The sequence below is a fragment of the Abramis brama genome (genome assembly GCF_963993115.1).
Source record: "Abramis brama genome assembly, chromosome: 14".
NCBI lineage: Eukaryota > Metazoa > Chordata > Actinopteri > Cypriniformes > Leuciscidae > Abramis > Abramis brama.
Window position 1 is genome coordinate 9,469,116 of NC_139976.1, and position 25,060 is coordinate 9,494,175.

The following is a 25,060-nucleotide window of genomic DNA, read 5'->3' on the forward strand; positions in this document are numbered from 1 at the left end:
AGCAATTGCACATTCTTTTCCAAACGAAAGTTTTTTTTTCTCGTTTTTTTTTTCTCGGAAGGAAGGTTTTCTATCTATCTATCTATCTATCTATCTATCTATCTATCTATCTATCTATCTATCTATCTATCTATCTATCTATCTATCTATCTATCTATCTATCTATCTATCTATCTATCTATCGACAAAGCAAGAACTCAACACTTACAAGCAGAAAGGCAATAACAAAATATTATAAATAGGCCTAGCCTATTTATAGAATTCCATGTATTGTATGTAATACATATTGTATGTATTCCATGTAAATAGGCCTAGCCTATTTATGGGGTTACAATCATAGACTGTAAAAAACTAGGTTACAATACATGGAATTCTAAAATGAACTAAAACGTATTATATTATCTTTATACTAATTATAAGTATTACACAATCGAAGTGTCTTACAAGCAATTTCTATAAAGAATTGATATATATATATATATATATATATATATATATATAAACATCTTTCGTGAAAATAAAAATAAGTTAGGCTATTTTCTTTATAAATGTACATATGTAAATGTACATTTCGCAAAGAATAGTAAATGTATATATATATATATATATATATATATATATATATATATATATATATATATATTTATATATATATATATATATATATATATATATATATATATATATATATATATATATATATATATATATATAAACTTAATGTGAAAAGGGTCTATTTTCAAAGAGTCTTTTTTTAATTTTTTTTACTAATACAGAAGTTTAAGGGAAATTCGAATTAGCTTTGCGGATAGGCCTACAAATTGACATCATGAATGAATAAAATGTTGAATGGGACAACATTTCAAATTAATTAATAACTTGTCTAATCCAAATCACCTTAAATGTATTATTTAATGTAGAAAAAAATCTCAAAAATAATAATTCAATTAAAAATAAAACGTACGTACGTCACCCCTCGCTCAAAGGCACGCAAGCTACGTCATTATGACAGCAACAGATGGAAGTGTGAGCGAGTGAGAGAGAGAGAGAAAGAATGAGATCCGGCGAAAATGGATACGTTGTAACTTCAGAAAATGACTGAACTCAAGATCCATCTGTGAACAGAGAGAGGTAGAGTACATCACACCCCTTTCGTCTCTTCACAAACTCCATTTATTCCGTTTAAATGACTTCGTTGGTTCTGTAGTAGGAACAGTTCATCGCTAGGAGGAAGTAAAGTGAACTACACATAGCATTGTGCTATCTGTCTCTCAGCTTGACACCCTGAACGCACTATTTTTGCATGGCAACATTAGTATCGTTTTGTATCAGTGTGACTTGTGCCCATGAGCCATTTTGTCTCAATAATGTCAATTAATACTAGACGTTTACATTTAAATTATATATAGATAAGGTGGTTCCCTTCCGTTCTTCGTCACTCCTATGCAGATCATTTGTCTAGTATGAATATAATAGCTCAGTGTATCTCACGAATGCATCTTAATGCATATTAGCTGATAATAGACATTAATATTACGTTTTCTGCACACCTGTACTGCAATGTAAACGTGTCTGCAGCTTCTCACAATGATTTCTATATGTCATGTCGCTCATCATCATTAGGGGAAATCTTGGCAGATCCCTTCATTTTGCTGAAAAGAAGCCGGTGGTTTCCGAGTCGAAGAGGTGTTGTGTGCCCTTATTTTGCTGTCAAATGCACGGATACGACATGTTGACAGAAAGCAGGTAACATAATTCGCTTTTAATTGTTTGTGCACGCATGTTTCATGTTGCTTTTATGTAACGCATGTCCTGTAAACATCCATGTGGCTGCTGTTGTCAGTACTTCATGTCTGGGGGTGGTTATTTTTAGATGTTCTTTTAGAAGGCTGATCCTCTTGACTAGCTACTACTATATCGGTTAAACAAGTCTGTGCTGTCATCCAGCATCAGGCTTTGATAGCTCTTTGTGTTGATGACTTTTTTATTCTAAAATCTGAGTCATAATCCTGCAGTGGACATATTGATGACTAATGGTTGCAATCAAGTCTGCAGTGCTCCATTTCTTAAGACAGTTTTCAATCTTCGTTCTTTTCAATCCACGGACCCCCCTAAATATAATCATCCTCGTGCGAGGGACACCAGTCCTGAAATTTTATTTAGTTTCCTGTTGTAGCCCAATTTATATTGTGAAGAATTAATATTATAAATGTATCTAAATATTATTTGGAACATATTTAGTTTATATTAAGTTAATTATTAATGGTCTCTGTCAACAGAAAACGCAGACGCAGCTGTGATGCTGAGCAACTCCAGGTCTTACCCCAGGCAAAGAGGTCTGGAGGTTATTCCTTTCTTCCTGAGGTTGGCCGTGATGTCTGGGACTCTGAGGTAAGAAGACGCAACAGCTGGCCAAGAGCATTCTTTCGTTCAAGAACGGTCAACTGTTGACGTTCATTCTAGAATGATGTGTTTCATAAAGGCACACACTAAGCTCTTACAAAAGTATGGAGTTAAGTCTGATTCCAAAGCTGTATCAAATGGAAGGTATTTGACTTTTCCAGTGTGATCAATGAACCTAATTTTAGGGTGTGTTCACACTAATAGTTCGGTTTAGTTGGTCCGGACCAAAAAAACGAAAACTTTTAGTCCTGGTCCTCTTAGAGTTCACATTGGCGTTTTAACATCAAACCTAAAGGCATAGGGATACATTCACAACCTGACTGGTCTGCTTTTATAACGTTTCGAGATGGAACTTGCCGAACATCCAAAACAATGCTGTGTGCTGGGTTAAATGCGCTCGTTGTATGTGCGTAGCCTGGTATTTTGACCAGTTGAGAACTCTTGAAAAGCTTATAAAATATTTTAAGGAGTCGAAACAGCAGCAGGAATCCCTCCGTCTCACACACACAAACGAAGATCTTCTGTGAGGAGTCGCGTTAGATGCGGAAACATCACGACTATAACGAGAAACATCAGGTATGCTTTAGCATTCTGTCCTTTTAAGGGTCGTATCTTGTGACATTGTGTCCCATTTTTGGTCCTTTTACATATCTTTGGTCCGTGTTGCATTCATATTTCATATCGAACTGAGTTCGTTTGTAAGCGGGCCGAGACCCATCGGTCTTGGTCCGCTTGTTTGGTGCGCACCAGGGTTCGGATGGCAGTGTTCACACTTACTCAAATGAACCGCAATCACTCCAGGGCTAGTTTTAATCGAACCAGATATGCAAAGTGTGAACACACCCTTAATCTCTTTTTAATTATTTTATTAATTGACAGCCCAATTGTAAGACATTTTTTCACTGGAAACTTTCACCAGAATTGGTACAGCACAGAAACCCTCAAATCTTTTTTTCCCAACAGTCTTCCAGCAGTGACAGCAGTGGGATTAGCAGTCCAGACCACATGGCAGGTGCCAGTTCCAGCATCCAGAAGACCGACCAAAGAGGACTCCCTGTTTCCCAGGCTCCCTGCAGCCCCACTATTGCAGCAGAAGAGCCGGCCATTTCCTTGAGCCACAACGTCTCGTATGATCACATCAACCGTATCTTGAGGGAGGCCCACTTCAGTAGCCTGCAAACTCGTGGTCAGCAAGGTCCAACGTGATGGACAGTGACTCTTCCAGCACCCATTGGCATTAAGGAGCAATGTACTGGGGAGCTTTTAGAGGGATTTTATGGGTCGCTTTAAGGCCTGGCACAAATATAGGCCCTCTAAATGCATTTATGTTCTTTCTTATAGCACTTTTTCATGTTCATAGTGTTTATGTGGGGCTCTACTTGATGTGTTGACCATGAACTTCACATAGGTGCTATATAAAAGAACTATCTTGAAAAAAAACAACAACATCAAGTTCTTGTAAGCTTTTCCCCTTTACAAGACAGTCACAAATGGTGCTACTGCGGTTCTGGGTCATGTTTTACTCAGACACATGCATTTGGCCACTTTTGACACTCTTTGGTTGGTCTAGATAAGGAAAAATAAATAAAATAATATCTTTTATTTAGGAGCTGAGGTAAACCATGTGATTATATTTGCAGCCCTGCTTTGGAGTCATTCCAGGATGATCAATAATGCTGTTGTTTACAGAAGATGCCGGTTTGGTTCTCACTGGAATTTAGACTCTTTCAGGAAGTTTTTTTTTGGGGGGGGGAGGCTTGTTGATTGCTTACATATCCAAAACTCAGGTCTAGAGGATTTCTCCCTGTGTGCCATGAAGGTTGAGACTTCAAATGAGGAACTTGGTGCCAGATCCGTCGAATAAAAAAAAAAAAAAATCTCTTTACCTTTACCTTAGACGAGGAAACCCATACTAGCACATCACACTGTAGAGAGACTATTCTGAAAATGCATGCTGGACTCTGTTAATGTACATAACGAAGCACTCTTAGAGAAGGTGTAAGCCAACTCAATTAGTGAATTAGTGTATAAATCCAGTGACTGCCAATTGAAAGCCATGTCCGATATTCATATACGAATTATAAAATGATCAGAGCTTGAAATACGCAAGTTTAGATCATTCACTAGGCTCAATGTAATACGAGGACTCGTCTTCTATGGGCAGACCTAAGGAATGACCTAAAATTAGCTTGCACCTAACTAAGCACTCTGCAGTGCCATGTCACCACAAAATCCTAAATATTTTACCATAAAATGTCCATACAACACACTTATGCCCGTGTCTGACCAATATATATGATGGCTTGATTCATTTCAGAATGGGAAAACAAACTGGAATGGTAGTGTTCCTAAATGTAGTATGCACAAGTATAGTTCAGTCCTTTTTAGATACACATCCTCAACTAAACTTCAGCTTAGTCCAAACAGTTGTATGAGGATACTTACATCATTTCAAGCAGGTGATCTAATTGTGTACAAGATACTGATACACTTTCAACTACTCAGTGCACACAATACTGTACAACCCAGGCACTGTGCTTTGTGTGAAAGACTATTAGCTTTTGATGATGAAAATCGTCCCTGCAGTCACCATTGTTTTGTATGTAGGACTGTACATAATATATAGCTAGCATATATACAATATTTGAAATCATTGTTATTTTATGAATTGTTCCTCTGATGTAAATTAAATAAAGATTTTTTTAATTAGATGCATCATTTTATTCCCGTTTCAGTCTCCGAATGGACACTTGTATTCAAACCTGCCTTTCAAAACTCATGGCTTTAGTTTTATAAGTTGCTGTAACATTTTCACACAAGAGAATTCTTTACATATTTGCACACAAGGTAGACAATGGTTTGGCAGGATGTATTCTGATCAAACTCGACTATGTGGGTGTTAATGTTTGTTCTTATTTTATAATGCACACAATAAGTGCTTTTAGCAAGAGGAAAGACTGTAGTGCAAATAGTAGCAGCCATTTCAGTAACACTCATGTTTATCACCTCAACTGAAAAGCGTCCTGAGTTGTTTCTTAGTATCGCAAAGAATTCAGAATGATTTGAAGAGATGTACCATACTGATCATCAAGACTATTCCCAGCCTTAATGTGAACCTCTAGCAGCATTTAGACGATGCATAAAGAGTATGTTGCAATTGTAGGTAGAAGTTATCTCCATAAGCACTGGTTAAGTCAGTAACCACATTCACATGCACAAGAAATCCTTGACAGCAACTGGAATATTCCTGTATACATGTAGTCGGCATATAAACAAAGACATGCATGTTCTTTTTCTGCTGTTCTCTGGTGGAAATACTGGAGTTTTTTCTTAGTAATTCAGCATATTGACATCAACTCATCAAGAGCACATTGACATGCAATATGTACATGTTTGGGGTCGGTAAGTTTCCTAACAAGGTGTTTAAGTGACTCAAAATTATGATTAATTCAAGCATCAGCCAGTGGTCTATTCAGATTTCTGGAAACCACCAGAATATTGTGTCTAATCGGGTCATGGCGATCATGTTACTGCAGACTAAAATTTGCATGTGCATGTAAATGTAGTCACTTTCAGCAATTATAATAATATTATTATTCTTAATATCACAAGGTTGTTAACCATTCCATTCAACAATTTCTTTCACTGCAAACTCTGTGCTAGAAGAAATCACTCATAGGCTGAATCATGTGAACATGAATGGAATGGTTCCCCCCCCCCATGTCAGTACACAACCGTAAATGAAAGTTGGCATCAGAGATTAAGGAAGGAGAAGGCAGACACTTGCTCACTTGATGTGGGTGAGCCTGCAGTTCTCTCACAGCTTTTCTGGCTTGCACAGTCTATGCCTGTAGTGGCTTCTACACTTGTCTGGGCGTCTGACTCGAAGGGAACAGGCTCAACCAAACACACAGGTTTGCTTCTGTTCACTAGCTCCATTCCACTGAAGAGCGACAGTCTGAGTGGTTCTGAGATCTTGGGGGTGTTCGGGTTTCTGTTTCCCCCCTCTTCTTGCTCTCTTGTCATATGAGACCCAGGTGCAGCGCTGTTACCCTGTGGGTGTTGTGTAGATGGGGTCTCCTCTGATGGGATAACCGAGGTTGCGATTCCTTCAAGTCGTCCTGGAACAAATGGGATGGCCATAGATTCAGAGGGCTGGTCTGAAAGTGAAGAGCTGGCGAAGGTTGGACGCCCAGCATGGTCACACCTGGGATTTGTGACACAACCAAGCAAGGCCTCAAACTGCCTTAGGAGCTAGTTAAAAAAAAAAGAAGAATCTGTTAGTCCCACAAAAAAATTACAAGAGGATAGAACAAGGGCAATTGTGCTTATCCGTAAATATTAGCTGTAGGGCTGACTTCTAATAGTCGAGGATTCGACGATTCGATTCGGAGAGGTCTGATTCGACTATGAACCTCATAGTCGAATACATGGGCGTCAGTTTGGTTTGAAATGTGCTGGGGACAGAGACGCATTCGCATTTTCAGAAGGGCTGGGTACAAAAAAATATTTTCCGCTTTCGCGCAGGTCATGTTTTGAAAGATGATGTCCTGTAGCTTACTAATGTAAATAAATAAAAATGTATTCAAAAATCTGCTTCACATTTTCAGCAGGGCTGCGGAGCGGCTGTGGGTTGACTCCACACGGTTCTCATGGGCTTTATATATAGGCTAAGTCCTAACGTGAAAAAAGCTTTACGTGGTTTAATGTACCTAAACAATGATTACCAAATTTCCCTCTCATATTGCTCCTCATAACCACTGAAAATGGTCAAAAAATCGAACCCAGAGTCCAATTATTATGGACGTTATCTGATATTAAGCGTTTCTGCTTCACATTTTCAGCAGGGCAGCGGAGCGGCTGTGAGTTGACTCCACACGGTTCTCATGGGCGTGAAAAAGCTTTACGTGGTTTAATGCTACCTAAACAACGATCACCAAATTTCTCTCTCATATTGCTCCTCATGTTTATGAAATGTTATGATATATGTGTGATATGTTTTGTTCATCTGGCTTTAAATGAATAAAAGGTATTTGTTACACACCATGTTTTTCTTTTAGTTTTTTTTAGCTCTTTTGTTTGAAATGGAAAAAATCTAGCTGCTATCTAAAAAAAAAAGGTTCGACTATCAGTCGACTACGGCAAAATCTAACGAATCAGATTCGACTATGAAAATCATTAGTCGAAAACAGCCCTAATTAGCTGTATTAATTATTATTAAAGAGGCCATATTATGCCATTTTACAAAGTCTTGATTTTGTTTTTGGGATCTACTAGAGTAGGTTTTCATGCTTGAATGTTCAAAAAACATTGTTTTTCATTGTTGCAGCACCTCTCTTCCCAGTCTGTCAGTAACACTCCGTTTAGTTTCTGTCTCTACGAAGCTCCTCTTTCCGAAAGCGCAATGTGCTCCAACACACTACAAACGCAACTCAGCCCTGCCTCACCCCCTTTTTTTTGCGTATTCCTTGGGTGGGAATTCTTTTTGGGGAATTTATTATTACCATTTCGCAGTATAAAGCAGCATAACAGACTTTTTTGTACAGCTAAAATAACTGGAAGAGAATGACAATGGAAGGCTCACACATTCAAATTACAAATGGCCGCATCCACTCTCAAGTTAAAAATAAGGTAGATCGAGAATTTGGAGTGGACCGTTTAACTTTGCAGACCTTTTTCATGTACAACATTACACACTAAAGAAAGCTGAAATTGTAAAAAAGCATAATAGCTTTATATTAGCTTTATTATCATCGAATATCCTGCTTCCACTCATTTAAACATGGTTTTGGTGACGGTACCTTGGTTGCCTTGTTGGCGACAGGGCCTGCGGTTCCGTCACTAAGTTGTCCGAGGCGTTTGTGTGTGATGTTGAAAATATGATCTAGAGAGAGGAAGTCTGAAGACATCAGGCAGGCCAGAGCACTCAACGCCCTCTGCAGGAAGCAAACACAAATTGGTTATGCTGTGCGTTATCAAAGCAAATTTTTCAGACAAGTTAAAGAAAACAATTTAGGTTTATTTAAAAAAAAAGCCTAAATGTTGCAGAATAGGAAACATTACCATCTGGACGATTTGTGTGTGGTCCTGAAGTCTGCGAGAGAGAAGTTCAACAACCACCTCACAGTTGAGAGTCGAGCATCTGAAAGAAAACAGGAGCAAGACATCAGTTATTTTAACTATGACATTACTGGCCACTGGAATACACATCTGTGAAAAGAAAACTATATGCGCCGACATTATAAGCCAAGGGTGTATTGCAGATCAGTAATGATCAACACTGATGCCAGCAAAAATCAAGAACATGTCTCGTATGGGATTTTTTACTCTTTGATGAAGTACTGGCTCTCTTCTCTGGACAGGAAGACTTTGGAACCATTGGTCAGTCGGTTGATAAGCGCCGTCTCCTGACCACAGTCCCCCAACTGAATGGCCTCCACACTGAATTAAAAGAACAAATACTAAAAGAATGATTATCGCAGAATAAATATGTAAATCTCACAAACCCTCAAAAAAAAAATTAATGTACTGTATTTTGCTTTGTGAACATGATGCCCACATTTATTCATTCTTATTGCCACTATGTGAAAAAAGTACAGTACTGTTCAAAGGTTTGGGGTTAGTAAGATTAAACTGATCAAAAGTGACAATATAATGTTACAAATCATTTCTGTCAAACAAATGCTGTTCTTTTTTAACTTTCTAAACGTCAAAGAATCCTGAAAAAATTTATCATGAATTACCCAAAAATATTAATAATAAGATATAATAAGAAATGTGTCTTGAGCAGCAAATCAGCATTTTAGAATGAGTTCTCAAGGATCATGTGACACTGAAGTCTTTGACATCACAGGAATAAGTTACATTTTAAAATATATTAAAATAGAAAGTTATTTTTGATCAAATAAATGCAGCTTCAGTGAACATAAGGGACTTCTTCCAAAAACATTTGTATTTATACATATAAATAATGGTAATATTTGTTATACTGCCTTTAATGTATGCAGATTTTAATAAATAAAAAATCTCAACCATACTGATTCATTATGATAATGAGTATTTATGCTTAATTATCAGTCATGTTTCAATGGTCCGAAAATTCATAATAATAATAATATTTATATCTTGTGATTTTGTGTGAAATATGACAAATTACATCTGACATGACTCTGTACACTGCCATTTTAGTTCTGGAAATTAGATGCCAGCATTAAAATGCCCCTTGGTGATGCAATGACCTGGCGTTAATGACCTCTAACACTTAAGAAAGCAATGTGTGTTGACCACCATTAAGAACTGAAGCCCTGTAGCAGTCTGTCCCTTACCGTTCCGATAGGTCACCACTCTCCCGACTCGAGTCGCCCGACTTACTGCTTCTTCCCAGTGAGGCCTGGCTGGCTTCCGCAGTCTCCTGGGACGAGTTGTGGGAGGAGCTGTGCCCACTGTCCGTTTCCTCCCAGCCTCCACCAGCCTGCCCTGGGCACCTGTGAGATGCTACGAGAAGGAGAAACGGTCATTTCTTTGAAACTATTAACATGCACTGCTTTTATAACCTGGTGCATGGCTCACCTCTGTGGCTGTGGGACGGGATGTTGTAGGCACATGCTGGCACTGCCATCTCCACAGTAGCAGAGGGCGCCACCACAGCGTGGTAGTGGTTATCATGTAGACGGATGCCAGGATGCTCTGTTGGAGGAAGGACAGCGCTGGCAACCACCTCGGCAGCTTTCTGAATCTTGTCCAATAGAGTCCCTCCACCTGAACGAGAGAGGGAAATGAGACAGGGCACACACCAGAATGCCTTCCAGTTGTAAATATTAGTGTTGAGCTCAGGACTTGGATGAATAACATTAAATGTCTGTGTCTTACTGGACTCTTTCCTTCCTGGGCTGTATCCAAACCCCTGCATGCCAGACCTGTGCGACTCTGAGCCCATTCCTGCAAACAGAAATCTTGGTATTATTCACATACTGTACCTATTTAACATTTTTTAACTTATACTGAAGTATACCTATTATACTTTTTGGGATAATACCTTTTATGTAGTGTTATAAAGCTGTTTGTGAATGTAAAATGTCTGCAAAGTTTCAAAGATCAAAGTGCAGGATAAATGGAGTTAATGTCTCCCAAAAGAAAGAACCGATTGTGAACTGTCTGAAACGAGTCGTCAGTAATTCCGGTCTTACTTCCAGCTCGAACCTACGTAGGTTTGTAACAAATTTGCATAATGCCAGCCAATGGTCTTCCTGTGAACAGTGTCTGCTTTGACCCGCCCTCAAACACTGTAGTTGTAGCTGATGCTGGGAAGAGTTTAGTTCCACATTTGCGAAAGCAAATCCACATTGCAGTCACTTAGAAGAATGAGGACTCATGGTTAAATTGATACGATGAAACTAATGCCATTGTTACTGTTTGTATCACTGTGTATTGTGCTCTGAGGAAGCCTCTGGAACTGAAATACAGATATGGTAATAGGCGTTTGGTTTCTGACATGCGCTAGGAGAGGTAGACCAATCACTACAGACTGGGTCATCTGACCAATCAGAGCAGAGGAGTTTAGAGACCGGATCCTTGATCGAACCAGACATTGGTTTTGGACACTGTGATAAAAGAGGCAATGCTGAAATGTATATTATATTTTATGAAAATAAAAGTGTGTTTTGACCATGTATTCATGTAAACCTATTGTAGCAGACCTCCAAAATAAAAATCAAAAAGCATAATATGGTGAAAATACCAAAACAGCACTCACCCACAGATTGCGTCAGTGTTTTGTGTTGAGACAGTCCAGAAACTGAGGACATGGTATCATTAAACAGTAGGCTAGCCAACTCCTGTATAGAAACAAATGCTGGCTCAATTCAGACAACAAACAACAAATAGACAGAAGAGTGAATGCCTGCTGTATTAATTATACATTTCATATTCTTTATGAACAGAAGTGCATCTATGGTTGTTTTCTATATATACCATAAACTGTAAAACATACATTAAAGTAATAAACAGAAGGTCAACATACAAGACTACAAAAAGAACTTAACTGGAGTTTAATGGGTCAATGATATTGATTTGTCTGCACAGAGAGAAAGTTTTACCTGTGCCGAGCTTCTGACTTTCTGAAAAAGAGCACTTCCATGGATGGGGTCTGGCGGGCCGCTGTAGACTAAGAAAGACATAATACAGTCACCCTTTTTATTGACTCAAATAAACTCAAAACATAACTCAATCTATTTACTTCTTTAAAATACTTTACTGCTCAAAGGTTTGGGGTCAGTGTGCTTTTTGTAATAGTATTTAAACTTTAAAGTCTTTTATGCTCACCAAGGCTGCATTTATTATATGGAAAATACAGTAAAAACAGAAATATTGTGAAATATTATGACAAACTGTTTTTTTTATGTTATTTATTCCTGATAATAATTACTCCAGTCTTCAGTGTCACATGATCCTTCAGAAATAATTCTAATATGCTGATTTGCTGCTCAAGAAACATTACTTATTATCAATGTTGAAAACTGTTGTGCTGCTGGTTATTATTTTTGTGGAAAGTCCCATTTTTCATGTAATACAAAGACCACTTTTAACAATCTAATCAATTATCAGTGGCTAAAATCAAGTCCTGCCCTACAGTTTAATCTCATTGAATATAATAAAGCAGGTTGTAAACATCCCTGCATCTTGATTATAAGATTTTCACAAGTTACTGATGCTCTGGTTTTGATGACTGAAACATTAGGGTTGTATGTGAGTACACTGACACCTAATAATCAGTCAATATGACTTCCAGTGTTTACCTTGAATTGTTTAGACCTGCTTACCTATTACTTCCTGTATAAATGTAGCATTCCGCCGTAGCTCTGTGAGGAAGTGAGGTGGTCCATGGCCACATAAATGCAGGAGAATCTTCAGGACCTTGGACAGGGTTAAAAGCACAATAAACACCACAGACCAACTAAAGATATCAAAAATACGTCAAAACATTGAGCTCAATGAAGGGAGTTCATTAATTACCCTTTGCAGGGTTTGAACCTACAACCTTCTTGTTACCAGCCCAAATAAGACTGAGCCACACCACTCTCTCACCTTAAGTTTGACGTGGCAAGACTCCACCTGTAGTCTCTCCAAGAGGTACTCGAGAAGACACTGGCAGCAGCCCACTGACTCATGGGAAATTTCTTAGTTACCATGACTGTCAAGGTCCACTGATGACAGAGAATTCTTTACCCTGCCCTACTCTACTTTCTTCTGTAATGCCTCAAAAAGGATACTGCCGATTTCCTCAAAAAGATAGCCGGGACAAGGCGATTCGTCATCTGATGTTGCCCGCATAAGCGTTGGCATCTGAGACACAAAAAAAGAGGTGAGGAAAACTCTCTTCCCAAAGTCAGTTTGAAACGGAAGTTGCAATAGTCTTTTCTTCGCTATTGTTCTTCAAAATTATTTTGATTAAAGAATATGAGGCCACATGAATTAAAAAAATAAAATAATGATGTGCACAGGTAAATCATTTATAATAAATACTGAAATATTCCATTAAAAAAATAAGAATAATAAGATTTTGCTTTCATGGTGACTTTAACTCTTTGTATATGTGTGTATGTATCTATGCTTGCATGTATGTATGTATGCATGTATATATGTATATATATATATCACACACAACGTGTTTCGTATTCTTAGAAGTACTGTGGTATTACCATCTAAATTACCATGGTAGAGTGATACCATGGTACGTACGTTACTATATACAATGAAAGTAACATGGTATTTATATAACACTCCATTATAGGACACTAGTTTTACTATATAACATAGGCACTCATGTTGCTGCTATGGTACAAGTAAAAAAAAAAAAAAACATGGTAGGACCACAGTACATGTCCAAAACACCATGGAAGTACCATGGTATTTTGGTCGAATATTTTTAAGTGTCTGTTTACAGTCTATTTAACTGCTGACAACGCCAGACATACAGTAAACAACGTAGGAAACTAGGTTTGGCGTAAAAGATAGCTGAAATGACATAATATCCCTGGTGCCACGGATACGTACTTTTTGTAGGAAAATCAAACGTTCCAGTAATGTAGCCATGATGGAGCAATCTGTGTTTTTTCGCCGGTCTATGTACCATTGCTCACAGGGCGGGTGACCGTGCGGATCCTTCCTGCCCGAGAATATCCTCAATCACACGGACCTCTGTTTAGCTCGCCCACTCTGATTTGACACAGCGCTGTCCGGTTTGTGAATCGGATCTTTTCAGTGAAACAGTTGAACAGGTTCAGAAATATTTGATCACGAATGACTCCATTGAAAAGATCTGTTCAGTGCAAGCGATTCGCGGAAATGAATTGTAGCCAATAGAACGCGGTCCTAAAGAACACGTGACTGGATATGGAAGTTCAACTGGAGTGGATTTTTTGACCATCCTGAAAATGTCTTTGAAATCAACTCATGTTACTATTGGCTCTTCATCAGACGCAGGAGACTACAACAGAAAAATCAACCAATCAGAAAGCAGCGAAGATATTTCTGGTTCCATATTAACGCTTTGATTGGCCAATTACTCGTCAATGGGAGGTTTACACACGTTATCTCAGAGGTCAACAGAATGGCGCTGTCCATGTTGAATATACACACTACATAAATCTCTGAGTGTATGACTTTTGTGAATAACTATGATGGGTCACAGAGATTTTAAATGAACTTCGACACACCAAAGTATTATTTTGCTGCTATTTAAAGGATTATTTTCAAGTCTTTGAACTATGTCTGGTTCAAATGTTTGGACTCGCAGCAGAGCGAGAATGAGACTCTTCCCAGAGCTGTTGGCTCAGTGCTCAGGAGAGGTACACGTTCATTCAGCATTCCTTATTAGTGTAATCAGTATTGTCATGTGTGTATGTATATATATATATGCTGTATATACATATACACACACTGGCCGCTTTATTAGGTACACCTACTTAGCTAAGAACAGGAAACTGAGGCTACAATTCGCACAGGCTCACCAAAATTTGACAATTTAAGATAGTTAAAATGTTGCCTCGTCTGATGAGTCTTGATTTCTGCAGCGACATTCAAATGGTAGGGTCAGAATTTTACGTAAATGTGGTGGTGTAAAGGTGTTTCAAATATTTTCTTGGCACACTTTGGACCCCTTAGTACCAATTGAGCATCGTTTAAACACCACAGTCTATCTGAGTATTGTTGCTGTCCATTTCCATCTCTTTATGACCACAGTGTACCCATCTGATGGCCACTTCCAGCAGGATAATAATGCTCCATGTCACAAAGCTCAAATAATCTCAAACTGGTTGAACATGACAATAATCTCAAACTGGTTGAACATGACAATGAGTTCACTATACTCAAATTGCCTCCACAGTCACCAGATCTCAGTCCAGTAGAGCAGGTTTGGGAGATTTGCATTATAGATAGATAGATAGATAGATGCATTATATTATCGTTTTGTAAAGCTGTCTGTTTTTCTATTATTATATTATTAGGCAGCTGCTTATGGGAAATGTGTGGCCGCCACAACCACTGGAAAACAGGAGCTGACCAAAAACATGTGTGTCAAAGAATTTGAAGCACTGAGAAGCTGCTTTCAATCTGCTGTGAGTGTTTTATTGCGATTATGCTGCATATAGACAAGTATATATTTTTTGACAAGTATCCTATTCACACAAACCTACATTAGAGACATTAATCAGAAAACAATGTTTAAGATTATGAAGTATCATAAAGTAATATTTAAATTAGTTTATACTTGAATTATTATTAATTTGTTGTAGCTCAAACATTAGAGCATGGCGCTAACACCAAGGTCATAGGTTTCATTCCAAGGGAATGCATGAAACCTTGAATGCAATGCAAGTAGCTTTGGATAAATGCATCTGTCAAATGCATCAATGTAAATGACAAATTTTATATTAATGATTATAAATATTCTGTCTAGATATTGTAATATAAAAAATGTTATGTGTATATAATATATTTTGTTGGCTTTTCCTAACTAATTGTTTTATATTTGCAGGCGAAAAAGGGAGTAAAGTGAACAACATCATGAATAAATATCATGTTAACCTTGACAGCGTTGGAGATCATTTTAATTAATTAGCCAGTAAAACATCTGGTGATGAATATCTTCTTTCAGAGCTGCTTTTGTCATTTCTCTCTCTCTCTCTGTAAATACACACAGATATATTAATAATGTGTTTCAAATGGATAATTGTACTGTGCACAAAACCACAATAAATTTTTTTCATAAAAACGTGGAATCATAATTATCTTCCTTTGTTCAGACATATCGTTACGATATAATATATAGAGGCAGTTTCGACTGAATTATATCACCATCTGCATCATTGCTTTGCTGTTTTCACATATCAATATATCAGAATTGGGATAAAAGAGGCAGACTAATGATAACCAGACGTTGTGTGTTGTTTGGAGTGCGTAATTGATGAGGGAGTGTCAGAATGAGAAATGAGATATGAGGTGTTGCGTGATGGGTGGTCATTATCACGCCCTTGACCGCCGATTGCAGATCAGCACTCCAGTCAGGCTCCAAATTTGGACTCGCTCCTGAAATCTAGGATGGCGGTTTTAAGGGGTTTGTTTCCAATCAAACAAAAGCAGGCTGAAACATGAAAGGCCAGCTGATTAATGTGTATCCGTGGGGTGTATGTCACTGGCACCACAAAAGATTATGGGCTCTTAGTCGTCTCGTATGGAATGTAAAATTGTGCCACTGTTAAATACACCCTTCCTGCACAACCCGCACCCTCATTAGCCACATGTTAATTGATAGAAGGGCCATAAAGGCAGCCACTAATGACTGGGGATCAACAAACGAAGAATGGCTCCGGTATTAAAAAAATGTTCCAAGCAAAGCAATGACCTGTATATCTATAAGAAAACACATGCTACAGGTTATGCTTTAGCTTAGTCACAATCAGTGTTTGCGGCCGTCCTTCATTCGCACATTTTTAGTGCACTACAAGGTGTTAATTGAAAGAGAATGGTCCTTTGGAAACGGTTGTGTTTGGTCCAAATTGGCTATAAAATCGAAAGGTTTAGGCTGGGGAACTCGTCTCGACTTTAAAAAGGCTTATGCGGACAATCAGTTCTGTCCACATTGAGCATTAACGTAGCACATGCTGTCCTTTATCATGCCAATACTCGACATGGCAAATCAACCAGGGACAGCAACAATGTTTTAAACATTTCTAATTTTTGTATAGTCATCAAGCAAGCCATATTTATAACATCATATTAAATGAGAGACTAAACAGGATGTTGTGCATTCAAAAAATATGTTTGTCACAGTGCAGGACTGTTTAAAGGGATAGTTCACCCAAAAATGAAAATCATTTAGTCACCCTTAAGTTGTTCCAAACCTGCTTTTCTTTCTTCTGCTGAACAGAAAAGAAGATATTTTGATGAATGCGGGTAACCAAACAGTTGCTGGGGCCCACTGACTTCCTGAGGTTTTTTTAGTTTTTTTGGGGTCAATGGGACCCATCAACTTTTTGGTTACCCACATTCTTCGAAATATCTTTTTTGTGTGTTCAGCTGAAGAAAGAAATTCATACAGACCACTTGAAGATGAGTAAATTATGACATTTTTGGGTAAATTATCCCTTTAAATGAACTGCACAAAAAAGTATGAAAAATGTACTATTCACTATAAAATGTAACCTAAAATCCTAAACTTGAGGGGAAAAAATAATAGACATAATTTGTACATCTAATATAATAACTTGAAATATGAACACAAAGAACATTTTGCATAGAAATTCTGTTACACATAAATCTTTTTATTAATTTAACCCAATTTTCACCCAAAAGAACAAACTAAAATGGTTTAGGCCAAACAGATATCAACTTCTGAAGTCTGCTAACATGTAACTTGAGCATTTTTAGAGGTCTCCACATCATCTGCTAACTTTTAAACACCTGTACATGGATAAGTAAGCCGTGTTACTGAGAAGGCAGCATTCCATTAATATCTTCTGATTTCAAATATCTCTCTCTCTCTATATATATATATATACATTTGCTCTTTTGAAATATAAAATGTAAGATCCCCATAAGCGAGATCAGGAAATTTATCAAAAGAATAATCAATTACCATGATTAGTTTAACCAGCAAGGTATAAAAAAATGCAGTTGGGGGAAAAAAGACGCAATCCACACACAGTGTGGGTGTAACAGACTTCAGATACACATCACTGCAGAACATAAACCCATGAGGCACTGATAAGAATCACATCTTCATAGGCAAATATGGAATGTAGAACAACAAAGCAATGCAACCCTGAAAAGAAATCCATTGCACAGTGAAAACAAATAATTGACTATGGGAAACAGTTACGTTCAACACTAAATCAAGAATCTATATGGTCCAATTTCAGAAAACTTCAAAAGATGAGAGTTGAATACTTTCATAGTGATAAAACAAGACAAGCTGAACACACAAACAAATCAAAAGAGAAAAACAAAACGCACAATAATTTTAGTCAGCTAGCAATAAATCAGACATTTTGCATCAGTCGGAACATCAGCGATTCTCATACTTCATTCACTTATAGCTGGTTTGACTAACTATTAGATGTAACAGTTAACAATATAGTTAACTTTTAAATATACTATTAATTATAAGTTAACTCTTTGGAAGAAAAATCTGATACTGCAGCAGACCCACATAGAAAGACACTCCTTTAAAAGGCGAACATTTGATTGCATTAAAAAGAGAAATAACTTAAAAAATTAGTTTCATAAAGGACTTTGGATGAAAATGAAAGAAAATATTATTTGAGGGATTTTTCTGAAACCCATTAAGGAAGTCTCTGGCTGGACTTAATGTACACTGGAAAAACAAAGATGTCAGTGACTGTAGTCTCAGATAAGAAACTCATTTTTACCAATCAGACTGACCACTGAACATATTGGCCAAGGTAACATTAACACTCCATGTTCAAAATACAGAATAGCAGATTGAAAACACTAAGGCACACACAGTAAATGGTCCAATAGTTAATTGTAAAGTCGACGGAAGTTTCTGGCTTCTATTTTCATTCACAGAAGGAATTATGCAATAGCTAAATTACATTTTACAACTTGGCATATAATTTACCATAGCAGACACAAGGGGGTACACTTGTGCCGTTTTCCTTCCTATGCGATGGTCCAAAACACAATATTCTTAAATGCCCAGCGTGCCCATCAAGGCCCATTTTTAATGTGATGCCCGCTCAGTTTATTACACCAGACATTCTGTTTATTGCACCAGATTCAGCAAAATCTCACACAAAACAATAATGGAAGCTCATAAGGGACTATGGATTCAGTGTTCCCGGCGGACAACTAAAGGATCACATCAAAGCGCCCACTGTCATCATGAACCCAAAAGGACTGTTGTGTCTACTTTTAAAATGAGGAGGAAAGCGATTCTTCTCACAGCCAGATCACTTTGTCTGCACGTCCATTTGAGAGGTCCATGTGGTTCCAGAGGTTGTCTTTCCAGAACATTCTACTCTAGTCTTCATTCTCCTGCCTTTGAAACGTCTGTTTAAGCTGGCGTGTGTGAACCAGAGACCCTGCCAGCAGCTGTCCTTTTAGGTCAGCGTTTAAGTCTAAACCTCCTACGTCCCGCAGAAGATCCAGGTCAGCACCTCCTCCACCCTCAGGGTCCACAGCTCTGCGCCTCCTCCTAAGGTCATTCTGTCCGCTCCTCTTTTCCTCTATATTCTCCTTCAAGTCCCTGCCTCCTTTTTGCTTAGGCATCGGCGGGAGTTCTGCTTTGGGTGCACCTTGCTCTTTCTTCGCGTCAATGACCTGCTGTAGTTGGTCTAGTCGTTCCTTATGCTCAAGTATTGATTTCTCCTTCTCGGCACGTTCCACCATCTCTTTATCCGTCTTCTCTCGTTCCCGTTTTAAACTCTCATCGTCAAGACTTCCCTTGTCCCGCCGCTCCTTCTCCTGCCGCTCACGTCGCGAATCAATGACCTGTTGCATCTGGTCTAGCCGTTCCTTGTGCTCGAACAATCTTTTCTCCTTCTCGGCACGGTCCATGATCTCTTTATCAATCTTCTCTTGTTCCTGTTTTAACCTCTCTGCTTCAAGCCTTTCCTTCTCTAGCTGTTCCTTCTGCTGCCGCACGTGTTCCAGCTCCTGCTCGCGTGCCAGTTCCTCTCGTCTTTCCCGCTCCTTCCTCTCCTTCTCAACACGGGCCTGCACCTCCTTCTCAATCCTTTCCTTATCCAACTTGTCTTTCTCTATTCTCTCCTTCTCCGCCTCCAGTTGGGCCAGTTTCTGATTCAATCTCTGCTCCTCAGCAAGAGGGTCAGGATTGATTTTGGATGGTTCTGGTTGTCGTTGGTGCAGCGGAAGACCTTGGGCATCGACCTCTGCAGGTACTTCTTGGTTTTTCAGCTCCAGCTCCTTCTTGAGAACTTCAGCACCTCCTTCTTGCACTGATTCAAGGGCACTGTGGGGAAGACCAGCTACAACATGAGCCTCTTTTGCTGCTGGGTCCTCAGGAACCGGCTCACCCTGGGGCTGTTGCAACTGGGCCGAAATGACAGCGGCAACTTTAGGCTTCACTGACCCCGCCATCCCTTCCAGCTGCCTCTGCACAACATTCTCCACCTCACCTGCATCCTCTCCTACAAAAGACATGATGTGTTTCATTACTGCACTGCAAGCAAAATCACTTCAGAAGGGAGCACCAATACTGCTCATTCTCTTTTTATTTTTCACTACATGACCAGGGCCACAAATAAATTTGAGAAGAGCTGTGTCTGTATTGGTACCACCAGTATGAAACAATGAATGTGTTTAAATGCACATTCTTAACTAGATTATGCTTAATAAGCCGGCAATGCACGTGATCGTGTAACTGCATTAACCCGGTTTCCTTTATCGGAGTAAGGTCATAAAAGGCTTATGCATAAACCTATCATCACAGCTAGATTTTTCCCCCTTACGGCGATTTCGCCAGCATGTAAACGCATTAACCAGCTTTCTGTTGGCTTTTTGAAGTGCGCATGTGTGATACGTGACCGGAACGCATCCAGACAGAGCAACTCTTTTTAGATCACACTCTTTTTCTTGAAATCTCGTGCAGCAGTGGTACAGTCAAATGCTGCATCTGTAACTGCACGAGAAGATAATATTTGAGCTGTAAGTTTCCCGCTGACATTGCAATACTCTTTTTAATGCTTTATTTAACATCACAACCGACATAACAAATGACATACTCTGAGTCAGAAACGCAAATTAAGTTTTGATGTCACTACCGGGAAATAACCTGATTTATTAATAAAGTCTTGTAAAGGCGGTTTACTTGCGTTGTCTGGTTATTGGTTTTCATGTAAACAACAAATTATTTCAATAAGCTGATTTTTGTGAGTTATCAGCATACTGGTGTGCTTGTACACAAGATCATTATCTGACTTTAGAGACTAACCTGCTGCTGCCTTTGGTTCAGCTTCTCCTTCCTTTACTTGATGGACCTCCTCATGTTTTTTCTGCTGTTCTACTGCCTTTGGTTCTTCTTCTCCCTCCTTAATTTGGTGGATCTCCTTGTGTTGCTCCTCAATCACCGCCAGAAGTTTTTCCTGTTGGTCCAGAAGCCTTTTCTGCTGTTTTTGCTGCTCCTTAATGACCTGCAGCAGCACAGCATGGTCCAACTGACCCTCTGAGGATCAGTCAAACAGAAAGAAAAAAGAGAAGAAACAATGATCCAACATGCCTTAAAATAGACAATAATACGTAAAAATGTAAAATTTGATTTAAAATTTTAAATCCTTTGAATATAATTACAATGTAATTATCTATGGCCAAAACAGTTGTCAATCTGATTGTTTATCAAATTAAAACTAGATTTTACATTTTTCTTAAGAAAACGTTTGTGGTGAATGCCTATACAAAACCTGCCGCTGTGATGTTGTAGTTGGCCTGATAACTTTCCCAGTATTTGCCAAGCAATAATCAAAACAAGGTGTTCTGATTCTCAAGCGTATTGTTAAGTTCTTCTAAGTTGTTGCTAGGGTGTTTCTATGCAGTTAGTAGTGCATTGTTAGGTGGCTGCTAGGCGATTGCGGTGTTGTTCTGTGTGATTTTTTGTGCACTGCTTGCCAGTTGCTAGATAGTTACTAGGGTGGTTCTATGCATGTGCTAAAGCATTGCTAGGCAATATGGAATCCTAAAAACATCAATATGGAATTCTACCAAATAAACCACTTTCATCATAAAACAAGAGACAGTTGTACTTCCAGAGCTATAGAACACTATACACACATAAGCCGCTTTTCCAGCGTCGGGCCGAACAGTTCTAAGAACAGTAAGGACTGGTTCCAGTTGTATTTCCACTTGAGCCTGGTTCAGCACGACATGATTACAAACCGTTCTCGGCCCCGGAATTTTCAGCACGGTTGGTCACTTGTCTGTTGCCTGGCTACCAATTTCTCTGTGCACTATTTCAGCAATATAAACACAAATTAATAATAAAATTAAAAGAAATATCTGATCATCCTCCATAACGGTCGCTATTCTCTCATATGTAAACTCTTGTGTTACCAAGGCAATGACTGACACATTTGTATTACATTCCGAAGAGTTCTGTTATCAGCACCACAGTGGAAAATGAAACCATATCTGTACCGGCTGGCCTGGATCGGCACGGAATGGAACGGTTAAGCAAAGAGAACTGCTTGGCCCGATGGTGGAAAAGCGGCTATATACAGTAAACTAAACTATTATTAACAGTTATGACTGAAGTGTGAGAGAATGACTTAAAAATAATAGCAAAGATGACAGACTGAATGAACAGAACAGCAGATATAATACACATCATCTCGTACCTGCAACAATCTTTTTAATCACTGTAGGAGGCAGGAGTCCATGGCACAACAGAATGGTGGAGGAAGATAAGAAATCGAGAAACAAAAGAGAAAAAGACAGCAGAAAGAGTGCAAAGTGCCTTAATAAAAAAACAAGCCACGTGAAAGAGACAGATTTAAGATTTGGTGCTTCCTTGCAGTATATCTGAGCATAGCAATGCAATATGACAGTTCAGATGTCGGCCAGAGAAAACAGAGAAAGTAAAACAATTACTTAGAAAAGAAAAAAGGGCAAGATAGGTTCACATATCAAATACTACTTTCTAGTGTATGGATTGAATAAAATGAATTTGCTTAATAAAATGATCTTGTATTGTATCCTACCAAGTCATAGGTAAAGGAGTTATATATTTGAAGAGTGGCAAAAGCCTCTAAGTGCCATCTGAAATTTTCTTCTAGAATGATAATTTTTATCAATCTCGTATATTTAAGTTCAGTAATTTCACTTAAATGGCAATGAAGATTACCTATTAATTGTCATTTAAGTGAAATTACTGAACTTAAATATACGAGATTGATAAAAAATGATCATTCTAGAAGAAAATTTCAGATGGCACTTAGAGGCTTTTGCATCTGAACTCTTCATTTATAAATGAATTATGAATATTATGAATCTTAGATATTGTGTAACAATAAACCTATGATGAATGGAGAGAGAGAGAAAAAAAAAGTCCATTGTCCATTTCCCACTAAGAAACAAGGGTAGAAACCATCTGGCCAGGAGTTATGAAGAATAACAGAACCAGAAAAAGAGAAAGGAAAATTGCAACTGTGAGCTCACACATCTGACTGAATAACAGAACAGGAACCACTATTTTTCAAACCACACTTCCTATAGCTTATGGACAATGTTCTGTGATGGATAAAGCTCCTTTATCCAGTGGTTCCTTGCCACTGTTGCCTTTGGCTTGCTCAGTTGGGGATATTTTGGGGATATTTAATTTTATTCTATCAATCAATAAATTCCACTAGAAACAAACTTTGTTGTATTATTTTATTTTAATACTGTGAAGCTGCTTTGATACAATCTGTATTGTGAAAAGCGCTATACAAATATACTTGATTTGATTTGATTTGATAAAGCACTTACCTTCCATCTTGTCCCCATCTTCATCCTTGTCTGCTCCTCCATCCTTTCCATCTGGAACCTTCTCTTCCTTGTGCTCCTGCACAAGAAGCTTCTCCTTCACTGGAGGAAGCACAGTCAATGAATGAACAAATCATTTGCTTGGGCCTTATGATGTGCCATATAAACAGAATATGAATAAATACAAAAGGTCAAAGACTACTACTTAAGAGTTTATCAGTCATGGACAATAAACAGAAACTAGATGTGTACATATTATGAAGATCTGGGAGGTTGCCAGAGAGTTGTTAAGGAGATGCTAATGTGTTCACTTACGTTTATCATCCTGGGATTCAGGGGCTTTCACAATCTCCTCTGGTAGCTTGTCTCTGGCCACTTCATTCTCATCATGCTTCTCATTCACTTCAGGCAGGTTTTCTGGTTCTTTATGTACCACCAAGGGCTCAACCTTCTTCAAATCTTCTGGATTTTCTGCCTTGTCCAATACCTCATTAGCTGCAAGCTGGTCTTGATCTACAACCCTTTTCACCACAATTATTTTTTCTTTTGACTTCTCCTCTTTTATAGATTCCTGCCCTAAGTCTTGTGCTTGCCCTGCCCCCTGCTCAGCGAGAATCTCCTCCTCCTCTCTGGCAGGCAGTTTCTTTTCTTCCTCCACAGCTACAGGTTGTTTCTTTTCATCCTCTAGCTCCTCCTGGTTTTTGATCTCATCTACCTGAACTCTGTCATGAGGGATGGGCGGCTCATGGCGGTGGGCTTCCCCTTCTGGGACCGCTACACCTGTAGAAGATTAGTCATAACTCTTAACTGCTCAGAAGTTCATAAAGCCATCAAAATTACAAAGCTAAATGCATTACCTGCTCCAGGGCGATCCAGCTGAACCTCTTCCTCCTTATTCTTTTCCTCAGCCACTTCCACAGGTACTTTAATTTGAGGGGGCTCTGCTGCTTGCTGCTCTGCTGGCTGTTCAATCTCTATTGGGGGCCTATCTGGCTTCTCTCCTGGATGAGGATCCACTCCATTCTCTTGCATTAGAAACAGACAGACAAACTAGATGTCACAATGTGCAAAAAACAAAAAAATTATTTCAAATTTCTGTGCAAGGTAAAAGGCATGTTAAAATGATCCCATACCCAATGTTATCAGCCTATGATTCTCAGGCTTCATGTGGCTCTTTAATTGTGGTCTCAAAGTTGTTGTTTTTTTTGGTTCTTTACTTAGATGTAATTTGCAGTGTGAACCCTACTTTAGGTACAGACAAACTAATCCAAATAAAGCAAAATTATGGTTACAACACTGCATTGGTCTTCATTATGGCAAAAATCCCCAAAGTTGAAGGTATAAATTTAATTTATCCAGTGAGCATTCAAACAAATCAAAACCATCTTGTATTTTCTTGTATCTTGTAGCAGCAAAACTGTTCTCAACATTATTAATAATAAATATGTTTCTTGAGCACGGAATCAGCATATAAGAAAGATGATTTCTGACCATGTGACCTGAAGAATAGAGTACTTGCTGCTGAAAATTCAGCTTTGCCGTTACAGGAATAAACCACATTTTAAAATATATTAAAATAGAAAAGTATTTTACATTTGTTTTTAAATATTTCACAAGGGACTATGGATGAAAATTAGCCAATTTAGCTGAATCTGGCACA

The 25,060-nt window shown here is 38.4% G+C and overlaps 4 protein-coding genes across 8 annotated transcripts in view; 2 read left to right on the plus strand and 2 right to left on the minus strand.

Annotated features, from left to right (window-relative positions):
- Window positions 1-971: 971 nt before the first annotated feature.
- Window positions 972-5,112, plus strand: LOC311095882 (protein VCF1). The gene is made up of 4 exons (XM_084134730.1): window positions 972-1,131; window positions 1,624-1,746; window positions 2,280-2,391; window positions 3,367-5,112. Exons 2-4 carry the CDS (start codon window positions 1,715-1,717, stop codon window positions 3,607-3,609), a joined length of 387 nt encoding a protein of 128 aa, XP_083990856.1. The 5' UTR covers window positions 972-1,131; window positions 1,624-1,714; the 3' UTR covers window positions 3,610-5,112.
- On the minus strand, window positions 5,086-13,746 carry tepsin (TEPSIN adaptor related protein complex 4 accessory protein). The gene is made up of 13 exons (XM_084134729.1): window positions 13,456-13,746; window positions 12,672-12,744; window positions 12,487-12,578; window positions 12,222-12,315; window positions 11,499-11,566; window positions 11,156-11,237; window positions 10,273-10,341; window positions 9,973-10,161; window positions 9,729-9,897; window positions 8,731-8,844; window positions 8,467-8,545; window positions 8,205-8,339; window positions 5,086-6,657 (listed from the first exon to the last, which is right to left on the minus strand). The coding sequence occupies exons 1-13, from the start codon at window positions 13,492-13,494 to the stop codon at window positions 6,157-6,159; spliced, it is 1,704 nt and encodes a 567-aa protein (XP_083990855.1). The 5' UTR covers window positions 13,495-13,746; the 3' UTR covers window positions 5,086-6,156.
- A 242-nt stretch (window positions 13,747-13,988) lies between these two features.
- Window positions 13,989-15,671, plus strand: ndufaf8 (NADH:ubiquinone oxidoreductase complex assembly factor 8). Its single transcript, XM_084135853.1, has 3 exons — window positions 13,989-14,249; window positions 14,910-15,020; window positions 15,440-15,671. Exons 1-3 carry the CDS (start codon window positions 14,169-14,171, stop codon window positions 15,458-15,460), a joined length of 213 nt encoding a protein of 70 aa, XP_083991979.1. The 5' UTR covers window positions 13,989-14,168; the 3' UTR covers window positions 15,461-15,671.
- Window positions 15,672-17,204: 1,533 nt separating this feature from the next.
- slc38a10 (solute carrier family 38 member 10) overlaps window positions 17,205-25,060 on the minus strand; it is a 30,687-nt gene continuing 22,831 nt past the window's right edge. For 3 of the 5 annotated variants that reach the window (XM_084135263.1, XM_084135264.1, XM_084135267.1), the window contains 6 exons: window positions 24,258-24,425; window positions 23,716-24,180; window positions 23,404-23,502; window positions 22,275-22,295; window positions 20,879-21,109; window positions 17,205-20,075 (listed from right to left, as the gene is read on the minus strand). In XM_084135263.1, the coding sequence (XP_083991389.1) occupies window positions 18,946-20,075; window positions 20,879-21,109; window positions 22,275-22,295; window positions 23,404-23,502; window positions 23,716-24,180; window positions 24,258-24,425 (2,114 nt within the window). In that variant the 3' untranslated portion in view covers window positions 17,205-18,945. The remainder of the gene's footprint in view (window positions 20,076-20,878; window positions 21,110-22,274; window positions 22,296-23,403; window positions 23,503-23,715; window positions 24,181-24,257; window positions 24,426-25,060) is intronic. The other 2 variants (XM_084135265.1, XM_084135266.1) reach the window with 1 other exon arrangement.